This window comes from Vicugna pacos, chromosome 13, assembly GCF_048564905.1.
Source record: "Vicugna pacos chromosome 13, VicPac4, whole genome shotgun sequence".
Classification (NCBI taxonomy): Eukaryota; Metazoa; Chordata; class Mammalia; order Artiodactyla; family Camelidae; genus Vicugna; species Vicugna pacos.
Genome location: NC_132999.1, coordinates 29,170,012 through 29,182,873, shown reverse-complemented (window position 1 = coordinate 29,182,873; position 12,862 = coordinate 29,170,012). Strand labels below are relative to the sequence as shown.

The following is a 12,862-nucleotide window of genomic DNA, read 5'->3' as shown; positions in this document are numbered from 1 at the left end:
AAACTTCCAAACTGTCTTCCACAGTGACTGTACCATTTTGTGCTCCCACCAGCAACGAATGAGAGTTCCTGCTACTCCACATCCTTGTCAGCATTTGGTGTTGTAGTATATCTCATTGTTTTCTTTCAGTCTCTTTAAAAAAAAAAAAATCCATTGTCTTCGGGATAAAGCCCAGACATCACAGGAGGGCATATAAAGTTGCTTGTGGGTTGACTCTAGAGCCAGATTGTCTGAAGTTTCAGCTCCACTAATTATTAACTGTGTGTCCTTGGGCAAGTTACTTAATCTCTCTGTGCCCTAGTTTCCTTATCTTAAAATGATGATAATAATAGTACCTAACTCTTAGGGTTGTTGTGAGAATTGAACAGGTTAATATATATGAAGTACTTAGTACAGTAACACAGTAAGTGCCCTGTAAATGTTAGTAGTTACCATCATTTGGTCCTAAGTAACTTTTCTATCCCTGTCGCTTGCCATTTCCCACCTTATGTTTCAACCTCTACAATATAAAATTGTTTGCATATTAAGTTGCCATATTCTCTCATTTGCAGGCCTTTGTTGTAGAATTTCCTTTTTTTTCACTTAGATAACTCTTTTTCATCCTTAAAGACTTAAGTATCAGTTCCTCTGGGAACCCTTTCTAGTCCTCCGAGGCCGAGTAGTTGTCTCTCCCAAATCATTCTGTACTTAGGACACTATAGTGTAAATTGCCTGTTTTCCGTTAGACTGGAAGCTCCCTGAGGGCATGGACCATATATTATTTATTCTCAGAGTCCAGGAACACGTTAGGTGCTCATTATGTTTTTGTTTCAATGTACAGATGAATGTATTTCTGCGATGCACTTTTGTGAGAAAATCTAACTATACTTGTTTCTATTTATTATCTCCTTCTGTATTTCTAGTTCACAAAGCCTGGACTTGAGAATTCAAGAGACTACCCTGATTTGGCAAAGGAAGCAGGTAATATAGAATATTTCAGTCTTTGAACATTGTAGTTTATTGTGTGGTCTGTCTTGATAGTGGAGCAGCCTTGCAACCTTAACAGGAAGCGAGGTCAACAGAGAAGAACTATACAGACAATTGCCTAGTGGCTCACTAGAAAGGAAAAAGAGGAACGAGCTTGGGCATCTTTAGCTGGGTACTTAGAGCAGACAGTGGCCTGTGATTTTATGTGCTCTCCAGCTCTTTGGTGGGACAGCAAAAGCCTCTGGGTGAGTAAGTAGGGTCACTAAAAGGGATGACTTGATTCTGGTGTGTGTGTACCTTAGAAGTTATGACAAAATTTGTGTCTTCCTTTCCTAGAAAAGGAATAATCACATTCAAAATGTATTAAATAACTGTATGGTGGTTTTTCTCTCTTTGCTGAGCCAACATAGACAATTCTTTTTCTGTCACTAGGCTTGTGTGTAACTCAATGAGGTGATGCAGTTTGTGGTTTATTCTAGTGAGTGTTGGTACCGTTAAGCAAAGGACTTGGGTGAATACTTGTAAGCTGGGGTGCAGAGAGGCATCCACACGTGTGTGGGTCCTTGTTCTCTAAGTATTGTTCAGAGTCACATGATTGAGGGAGGCTGCAGCTGGCTGAAGTACGGATATGAGTTCCAGCAGGAAGATTCCCTGGTTCTCTTAAAAGAAAAAAAAAGGGCAAGCATGGGAGCTCCTTTGCATGGTAGAAATAAATGTTTTAGGTTCAGGGCCAAGCTATCTAAGCTTAGGTGTCAGTTGTTTAAGGGAGTGCTGGGAAATACAGGCTTCTGACAACTTGGGAGCTCTATGGCCCCGTGAAGTTGTTAGGTACAGTCCTTCTCCTGGGAAGCCTCCCCTCTCTTCCCATTCCTGCCAGCTTGTCACCAGGCAACCCAAAAAGAGTTACTTTGGTTTTTCATAAGACACTCTTTCCTCAAGTAACTAGTCCACTCAGTGCCCATAAAGTAGATATTGTTTCAACTCTATTATTTAACTCAGTATTTAGATATTACTAACCAGGGAATCAGAGCATCTCTTTACCCCAAAAGGAAGGTTCATGAGATTTGATTAAGTGATGTTGATTCTCTGGGGGACATTGTTCATTCAATGTTTATTTTTTGTTTGTTAAACCTGTTCCTCTTTTATTTACTTTTTCTTGGAGGGGAGGGGGCAGGTAATTAGGTCTATTTATTTATTTTTAGAGGAGGTACTGGGGATTGAATCCAGGAGCTCGTACATGCTAAGCATGCACTCTAACAATGAGCTATGCCCTCCACCCCAAACTTTTTCCCTTGACTGATGTCTTCAAACATCTTCTGGCTTTCTCTGGAATTGGATATGATTTAATCATTTCTTTCTATATATTTTTTTCTATTTCTTTTATTTAGTTTAAAAATTTGAGGTTAATTTTATAATACATGAGTATAATATTTTGATTATAAAATGGTAATGTTGAGGTGAAGTTATGAAGTTTGAAACTATCAGTGGGGATTGTCTAACCACAGAAATTCAGCCTGATTGACTCTGTTTACTGATTACAATTTTCTTCTTTTGAGCATAATTAGGAAAATAAACTTAATAAAGGAATTTTTATATAGAATAAACTTTAAAACTTCACTTTGTTCTCATAAAAGCCCTTGGTTCTATTTATGGAGGGAAATGAGAAATGCTAAAGGATGACTCCATTCACATATATGATGTAGTCTTAGGTGAGATATGTGCACCTTCAGACCACATTCGTCACATTTAGTTGAACATATATATGTTCAAGTACAACTTGGGGGGAAAACCCTGAGATCCCATAAATGATTTTGCACCTGCTGTCTCTGGACTTATGTGTAGACGGTGGTGCTGAGGTAAGAGGATTGGTTTAATGGAAGTCTTACCCTCTAATTCTCCAAACTGGTTTTAGGAGGGGGTTCTGCATTTTCTTTCCCATCATTTTTTAAATGCATTGAATGGAGGAGCACAACCAGCAGAATTATATCCTGTCACTTCCATTATTTAGAGACTTGAACTCCTTACACATTCCTGCATCCTCTTTTCCCTCAGAGAAAGGTTGGGGATCCCTTTGCAGCTCAATGCAAAGTGGTATAGTGACACCATGTAACTCTCTGAAACTGTTTCAGATAGTTAACTTCTGTGCTTCCTTTGTTTTCTCATCCCTTTAACATTTTTATTTAATAATTATTTAAATCTGAAAGTATATGCAGAAAATCTTAGGAGAAAGTATTCAACAAATATTCATGAGTGAATCCTGGGCACCGGGAAGGATTCCAAGTATGGTTTACAGATCTCAGAGGTCTCACCATCTAGCATGGAAAATAAGGCAAGTTCTCACAGACCATGCGTGGTACAACTTGCTGTTGGCGCTTAGAGGAGGGAAAGACCACAGGATAAACCTTATACCTTTTTGTTGTAACTCATTTGTTGTAATCATGTAACCCAGTGATTAGAAGAGCAATTTATGTGTTTATTGGAACACAGAATTATTTAATAATGAAGAGAAAATTTTGTGACTCAAGCCTAGCCACTGTTAACATCTTTGTGTATTCTATTTTAGTTTTTTTTAAAATATGGCTATATAGGATCATATTCTAAATGTGGTTTTGTATCCTGATTTTTAAAATTTATTATTATGAGCATTTTCCTGTCATTTAAAGCTGTAAAATTGACTTTTGCATATTTCATTATATGTTTATACTATAATTTTTGTTGGACACTTTTAGCTTCACAATTTTTTGATGTTTTAGAAGAATTTTAGTGAATATCTCACTAAACACAAATATTTGTTCTCATTTCTAGTTATTTTTGAGGACAGAGCCTAGAAGTAGACTCCTTAGAACAATAAATATGAACAGTTTTAAGACTCTTGTCGAATTATTTTTCAGACTGTTTATGTTATTAGAGTCTCACTAGTATCATACGAGAATGCTCTTTTTAACATAATCTCACCACCATTATTATAAGTAAAACATTAATTATTTTTGCTAAGCAGAAAAAGATAACTGGTCTGACTGAGCCAATCCTATAATCAATCATACCTCTTCTTAACTTAAAAAAATTCAAAATAATACATTCGTATGGTTAAACACACACATATAGGATGGTACCTCCCAGGCCTGTTCCCCAGGGGTCACCTTCTTTTAACTGGTTTGGCTTTAATTCTTATGGTGGTTAATTTCCATATCTCTATTTGTTCCTCCATTTTTATTCCAGTTTTTGATTTATCAGTTTTAGACATCTGTTTACTTCTGAGTGTGATAGATGAGGATTTAGGTCATATCTTCTCTCCAGCATCCATTCTCTTCTTGTTTATTTTCATAACTTTTCTCAGTTCTGCTAATGATCGTTTCTTCAACTTTGAATAGCAGCTTTAAATCTCTATTTCTTGTAGCACAGACATGGTCATCTCTTGATCTTGGCTTGTAAGATGACCACATGAGTGCTCCTATACGCCCCCTTCCCAACAATGTTATTCTGTCCCAGTTTTGCCGTCTAGATACGTGGTAGAGCCACAAAGATGAGTAAGACAACTTGTCATTAAGAAGCTTTAGGACTCTTCAGATTTAATATACTTATAGCTAAGTATACAGTTAGAACAGAAAATATTAAGTATCAAAAAGGAGGTGTGAAAAAGTGATGCAGTAGCTTAGAGGAAGAAGTGGTAACTTCTGAAAGGCAAGATCTGAGATGATTTGATGAAGGATTTGTCATTTGAATTGAACATAGACTATCTAGAGGTTTATTCACTCTGGAAAGATTCTAAACTTAAATTTTACTCACTTAAAGCACTATTGGATTAAACTCTTTTGTTTTCACAGGCCAGAAGGCTTTAGCAGATGCTCAGATCCCATATTCAGCAGTGGAACAGGCATGTGTTGGCTACGTTTATGGTACGTGGTAGCCTATGTGTTCTACAAATTACTCACCTAAATCTCTAAGCAACTACACAAACAATGCAGAAGAATTTGTGAATTTTAACCCTCACAACTCAGAATTCAGAGTCTTATTCTCATCATTCCTAGATTTCCCTTCTGTGTCAGCCTGGTTTAATGTATGTGTATGTATGTGTGTGTATATATATATGCCATTAATGTAATTGCCAAAAAAGGAGACAAATTAAGAACCTCTCTTATCTTTAAAAAAAAAATTGCCCATAGTTCTACCATGTAAAGATAATTACTGTTCAGAAGATAAATTTTTGTTCTTTGTTGTCATAAAATTTGTATTTATTGACTTTTTGTGTATAAAAGTTTTTTTAATAAACTTTTTTCTGCTTAGAAAAATGATATATACTAAGTGTAATTTTAAAAAAAGGAAACACAGAAAAAGCACAAGAAAATATAAGTCACCTGTAATCTCATTATCCAGAGATTATTACCATTAATTTTTTGGTGTATATCCTTCAGTGAGTATGAATATGTGTGAAAACATATGCACATATAATTTTCTCTTAAAATAAGGTCTTAGTATACATACTTTTTTGGTAACCTCCTTTTCTCATTTTACTGTATTCAGTATTTTCCATGTCATTAAGTCTTCTTTCATATCATTATTAATGTTTTTCAATTGTTTTTTTCTGGAATAGAGTAAATATTTACATGGTACAAAAATACAAAAGGTGGATAGTTATACAGTGGGAAGTCTCATTCTTATTCCTGTCTTCCTGACTCATGGTTTCCCTTCCCTTAGAAAACTAGTTTCACTAATTCCTTTAAACAATCTTTTTTAATTTTTAATTTTTTTCCTTTTTTAAAAAAATTGAAGTGTAGTTGATTTACAATATTGTGTTTCATGTGTACAGCAAAGTGATTCAATTACATATATATTTTCAGATTATTTTCTATTATAGGTTATTACAAGATATTGAATATTATTCCCTGTGTTATTCAGTAAATCCTTATTGATTATCTATTTTATATATAGTAATGCAGTTTCACTAATTTCTAGTGTATCTTTTCATAGGTAGTTTATACATATAAAAACAAATACGTGTGAGTGTGTAAGTACCCTCTCCCCTTTCTTTTGTTATACACAATAGCATAATATACACACTATTTTGTATCTTGCTTTTTTTTTTTTTACTTAGTTCTTGATGACTATTCCAAATTGTTTTGTTTCATAAAGAGCTTCATTGGTCTTTTTTAATGATAGCATAGTGTTCCATTGGATAGATATATCATGATTTATTTAATTTACCCCCTTTTAATGAACACTTTGAATGTTCCCAGTCTTTTTACAGCATTTTAAATTATTGCATGATATTCTTGGAGATTTGCTACAGTTTATTAGTAATAATGATCCCGATTCTTGGACATTTTAAATTATTTCTCATTTCTAGTTATTATAAAAGGCTATAATAGACATTACAGTAGATGAATCTTTGTGCATATCTGTGATTATTCCTTTGCGATTTCAAGATAGCAAAAGAATTTTTTTTCTTGTTGTTGTTTGTTTTAGGGGGGAGGTAATTAGGTTTAATTAATTAATTAATTATAACGGAAGTACTGGGGATTGAACCCAGGACCTCGTGCATGCTAAGCACACATTCTACCACTGAACTACATCCTCCCTCTCAAGAGAATGCTTGAAGGGAAATTTACTAGGTCAAAGAAAAGTAAAATGTATTTATGAAAAAGAGATCCTGAACCTTGCTGTTCTCCTTGAAGACTTATGGGGAGAGTCTGTACTCCAGGTGTTCCCATCATACTGCTCCAACATGTCTGCCTTGGTGGCATGTTACACAAGAAAGGGAGTCAAATGTGTATTCAGCTTGGATCATTATTTTTCTGGAATGCCCTGGCATGCGGGATCTTTTAACTTTTCAAAGTTGTGAAACTTTATATGAAGAGAAAAGCATGGACATTTAATCAGTTGGTTAAGTTCTAAAAGATTTATATCTGGCAATACATGAAATATTGCTTCCTTTATCATGTAGCCCTAGCCAGATTGAATTGTTTCCTATTACTTGGTGGTTATTTCTCTACTTTCCTACCTCTGTATTATGTAAAGAAAGTGCACATATATTCTGTGTTTTGAGAATTTTTTATATTTGCACAGTTAATGATGCCTAATGCTAAAACTGTTCCTGAGTAAGATATCAATAGTGTGTTTATTGTTCTGCCCATGTTGTAAGCTAGACAAAGGCATTATACTGAAAAAACCAGTATGTTTTATTATGTTGCATTGCAGCTCCATAATTCTCTTATTACATATATAAAATTTTTTGTTTCTTTCTCTATATAGGTGACTCTACCTGTGGGCAGAGGGCTATCTATCACAGTTTGGGACTGACTGGAATTCCTATAATCAACGTCAATAACAACTGTTCTACTGGTTCGACTGCATTGTTTATGGCCCGGCAGTTGATTCAGGGTGGTAAGAAGTGCCTGTCTGTCTACTGTACTTGAATAGATGTCGGGTTATTGCCCCTCTTTCATCGTTTCTCCATATGGCCATCAGAGAGATTGCTTTATAGTGTATTTCTTAAAAAAAAAAAATAGCAATTTTATTGAGATATACTGTCTGCCGTAAAATTCACCCTTTTATAGTGTACTATTCAGTGTTTTTTAGTATATTTACAGACTCATGCAACTAACACCTCTGTCTAGTTTTTGAACATTTTTATCACCCCCAAAAGAAAGCTGTACCCATTAGCAGTCACTTCCCATTTCCCCCTCCTCACAGCCCCTCTAATCTACTTTCTATCTCTATGGATTTACCTATTCTGAACATTACATAAATGGAATCATACAATATATGGCCTTTTATGGCTTCTTTCACTTAGCATATTTTCATAGTTCATCCATGTTGAAGCATGTATCAGTACCTCATTCTTTTTTATGGCCAAATAATAATCTATTGTATGGATACACCACATTTTGTTTGTCCATTTATCAGTTGATGGCCATTGGGTTGTTTCCGTTTTTTGGCTATTATGAATAATGCTACAATAAACGTTTGTGTACAACATTTTTTGTGGTCATATGTTTTTCATTCTCTTGGGTATATGTCATATTCTGTACTTCCAAATGATCTAGGCTCTTTCATTAGGCCCTCTGTTCTTTCTTCTGATTGATTACTGATTATTGCTCTGCTACTCAGTGTTTTAATTGTTGGAGCTTTATGTCTTAATGTTTGAAAATGCTAGTATGCTCCATCCCCTATCTCACTATTTTTCTTTCCTTTTTTTAAAGAAGAATTTTGGCAATTCTGCCTTGTTTTGCTGTTCAGTTGAACTTTAACATCATTTTTAGGTGTCCCCTCCCTCCAAAAATAATTCTGTTGAGATTTTGATCAAGATCCTTTAAAATATTTTAAAATTTTAATTAATGTTTTAAAATGCAAAATTAGCTATTTACATTTGTTCTTCACTGGAACATATTTCCACATGAATGAAAAGTTTTATTAACATTGAGAGTCAAAGGAAGGATTGAATATTTATTTAAATACTTATTTAAATACTTACTTAAGTATTTAATGGTATTTTGTTGGGTGTCTGGAAATTTAATTTTTCAAAATAATTACATTTTCTTTCAAGGTCTGGCAGATTGTGTCTTGGCTCTTGGTTTTGAGACGATGAAGAAGGGAGCCATTGCAAATTCAGTGAGTCTCATATATTCTTATTTTGGAATTACTGTAATACTATGAGAAAACTGCCCATCTGACTACCATAAATAGAACTTATCAAACCTGAAAGGTGACATTGTATGTGTATGCACAGATCCTGGTATTTTAGACAGTAAAGAATCGTAGATATAATTTTGTTCAGCCCCTTTATTTTGTGAAATTAATGTTCAGACAGGTCAGATGATTGACTCTGAGGCTGACTTGTCTATTTAATTTGAAAGTCATTCATTCATTCATTCATTCAAAAATTAATTCCATTCAACACACTGAAGAGCCTTAATAAAGTGTGAGACTTCTGTTTTTGGTAATGTCTAGCCAAGTTATTTAAATCATTTCTCCTACTGTTGACAACTAAAGTATTTGAATGGAATAGAATTAAAATATCCTAAAGACACTGAAGAGCTAACAAGAGAGAATAATTGCCAGAAAATTAAGATCAGCATTCGACACTGCTTTTGGCTTTGCTGATCAGGAAGCTGTGATCTTCAATTTTGATGGTCCCCTAAAATGAAGAGGAAAGTAGTCACAGCTCAGGTCCTCCCAAGATTAGAAATTTAACACCCACTCCCCACCTGTAGGGTTAAACCTTTTAGGTAAAGGTGAACATGAAGTAAAACTCCATCCTGTTTTCCCCACTTTCATGCGATTACAGGGAGAGTAGCCTTGGCAATGAGCAGAGCAAGGGAGAAAAAAGAGAAGGGAAAATAATCAGAATACCTTTCACTGAGAATTAATAAAGCACAGGCTATCCCTCATGGGGGCTTGTTGCCAAAATCCTCATTTACCTGGGTGGTCAAAGAAACCTCAAACCATAAATTGAGTCTAAATTGATTTCAGAATGGTAGTAACTAGGGACTTAACAAAAGCAACTGCAAATTTTCTTTTGGAGGAAAGCATTTTCCTTCTAGGCTTTGAGAACTCTTGAAGTAAGTTTTCAAGGACATGCAACCAAGGATAACCAAGCATTAAAGAAACAATGCACCATCTTTGAGAACCAGGAGAATGGAGGAACAGTGAAAAGTGATCTGTGCAGACATCAAAAACTGTGTTTATTGGATACAGACTTAGGCATGCTTACTGTGCTTAAAAAAATAAAAGACAAGCTTGGAAATACCATAGGGGTGCAGGAAACTGCAAAAAGGGACATTAAAGGAATTGAAAAAAACAAATTGAAAAGAAAAATGAAATATTAAAATTAAAAATTAAAAATTCTATTTTTTGTCACTATTTTATTCATTTCCTCTCTGATCTTTGTTATTTCCTTCCTTCTACTAATTTTAGTCTTGGGTTATTTTTCTAGTTCCTTGAGGTATAAAGTTAGGTTGTTTATTTCCAATCTTTCTTCTTCTTAATATAGGCATTTATTATTATGAATTTCCCTCTTAGAACTGGTTTTGCTGCATCCCCCAAATTTTGGTATGTTGTATTTCCATTTTCATTTATCTCAAGATAGTTTATGATTTCTTTTGATTTCTTCTTTAAAATATTTGTTGTTCAGTAGCATGTTGTTTAATTTCCATATATTTGTGAATTTTTTAGTTTTCTTCTTGTAACTTTTCAAATTTTAAACCACTGTGGTTGGAAAAGAAGCTTTCTATGATTTTAATCTTAAATTTATTAAGACTTGTTTTGTAGCCTAACACATGATATGTCCTGGAGGACCTACTTGAGAAGAATGTGTATTTTCTTGCTTTTGGGTGGAATGTTCTGTAAATATCTGTTAAGTCCATCTGGTCCACTATGTTGTTTAAAGTCAGTGTTCCCAGACAGAAGTCTAAATGATCTATCCACTGGAGTGGGTGAAGGTGGAGTATTAAAATTCCCTCCTATTATTGAATTGCTGTCTATTTTTCCCTTTAGGTCTGCTATGTTTGCTTTATATATTTAGATACTCCTGTGTTGGATGCATAAATCTTTACAAATGTTACACCCTTTTATTGGATTGACCCCTTTATCATTATATAATGACCTTCTTTTTCTCTTATTACAGTCTTTGTTTTAAAGTGTATTTTGTCTGATATAAGTACAATTAGCCCTTGATACATGAGTTTAAACTGTATAGGTCCATTTTATGCAGATCTTTTCAAAAGTGAATACTATAGTACTATCCACGGTTGGTTGAATTCGCTCGTATGGAACTGTGGATATGGAGGAGCTGTATATGCAGAGGGCAGACTATAAGTTGTGTGCGGATTTTTCAACTGGCCCCTAACCCCCATGTTGTTTAAGGTTCAACTGTATAGCTACCATAGCTTTCTTTTGGTTTCCATTTGCATGGAATCTCATTTTCCATCTCTTCACTTTCAGTCTTTGTGTGTCCTTACATCTGAAATGAGTTTCTTGTAGGCAGCATATAGATGGGTGGTTTTTTTTTTTAATCCATTTATCTACTCTGTATCTTTTGATTGGAGAATTTAGTCCATTTACACTTAAAGTATTGTTGATAAGTATGGACTTATTGCCATTTTGTTGTTTTCTGGCTGTCTTGTAGGGTAGAGGCATTATTTGAAGAAATAATGGTTACTATATTTCTTGAATTGGCAAAGAAAACTAATTTACAGATTGAAAAATCCCAGTGAATCCAAAGTAGGATAAGTAAAAAGAAACCCATACATAGACATGTCACAGTGAACTGCAAAACAAAACAAAACAAAACAAAACAAAACAAAAACAAAGAGAATAGTGGGGTTAATATTAGTATCTTCTTTTATGAAGAATATTACTAGAACAGAAAGTTACAAATTTTTTTTGTATGTCTATGGGTGTTGAGTTTGGGGTTCATGCCAGCTTTAGAATAATTCTGCATTCTGTTTGTCAAAAAGCAATTAGAAAATTATTCAAAGCAGTTTTTAAGTAATTTAAAACAACTTATAAAGCAATTCTCAACAATTTAAAGACTAAGGGCCTTTGAGTTTAGTTATCAACATGATTTTAAAGAGTTATATTTTAGATTAATTGTAGTCTCTTCATCTTAACAGTAGTCTTCATTTAGTAATAATTATTTAGTAATAATCATCTTCTTCAGTAGTGAAGGTTCCTACTTTTTAGTTTTGTTTCTCCAGTATCAAGTGGATAATTTCATATATACATATATTTCCCTGCCCAAGAGGAATTGCTTCTTAAATTATATACTTGATGACTGTTTAAAATACAAATATCTAGTAATTAATCTCACTGCTAAATCAGATTTTCTTATAGAAGGTGCTACAATATAAAAATAGAATCACTGTTAGAAAATGAGTTGAAGATAAGTTGTCTTTCTTTTTTTTTTTTTTTAAATCATAAACTACTTCCTTTAATTTAAAAGTTCAGAGTTTTGGCCACCTCTCTCTCTCTCTCTCTCGTCTTTGAGATGGCCGGCACTCTATATACTTTTTATTTTATTTTATTTCTAACTTTTTTTTATTGGGTTATAGTCATTTTACAAGGTCATGTCAAATTCCAGTGTAGAGCACAATTTTTCAGTTATACATGAACATACATATATTCATTGTCACTTTTTTTCCACTGTGAGCTACCACAAGATCTTGTATGTATTTCCCTGTGCTATACAGTATAATCTTGTTTATCTATTCTACATAGGCCTGTCAGTATCTACAAATTTCAAACTCCCAGTCTGTCTCTTCCCAACCCCCACCCCCTTGGCAACCACAAGTTTGTATTCTATGTCTATGAATCTGTTTCTGTTTTGTATTTATGTTTGTTTTTTTTAAATTAGATTCCACGTATGAGTGATCTCATATGGTATTTTTCTTTCTCTTTCTGGCTTACTTCACTTAGAATGACATTCTCCAGGAACATCCATGTTGCTGCAAATGGCATTATGTTGTCAGTTTTTATGGCTGAGTAGTATTCCATTGTATAAATATACTACCTTTTCTTTATCCAGTCATCTGTCAATGGACATTTAGGCTGTTTCCATGTCTTGGCTACTGTAAATAGTGCTGCTATGAATATTGGGGTGCAGGTGTCTTTTTGAAGTAGCGTTCCTTCTGGATATATGCCCGAGCAGGATTCCTGGGTCATATGGTAAGTCTATTCCTAGTCTTTTGAGGAATCTCCATACTGTTTTCCACAGTGGCTGCAGCAAACTGCATTCCCACCAGCAGCGTAGGAAGGTTCCCTTTTCTCCACAGCCTCTCCAGCACTTGTCATTTGTGGATTTTTGAATGATGGCCATTCTGACTGGAATGAAGTGATACCTCATTGTAGTTTTGATTTGCATTTCTCTGATCGTTAGTGATATTGAGCATTTTTTCATGTG

At 34.3% G+C, this 12,862-nt stretch overlaps 1 protein-coding gene across 1 annotated transcript in view; it reads left to right on the top strand.

Annotated features, from left to right (window-relative positions):
• Positions 1 to 12,862, top strand: part of SCP2 (sterol carrier protein 2) — a 97,542-nt gene that overhangs the window by 6,982 nt on the left and 77,698 nt on the right. Inside the window, exons 2-5 of the mRNA XM_015236165.3 lie at positions 903 to 960; positions 4,791 to 4,862; positions 7,216 to 7,347; positions 8,510 to 8,574. Coding sequence (XP_015091651.1) covers positions 903 to 960; positions 4,791 to 4,862; positions 7,216 to 7,347; positions 8,510 to 8,574 — 327 coding nt within the window. The remainder of the gene's footprint in view (positions 1 to 902; positions 961 to 4,790; positions 4,863 to 7,215; positions 7,348 to 8,509; positions 8,575 to 12,862) is intronic.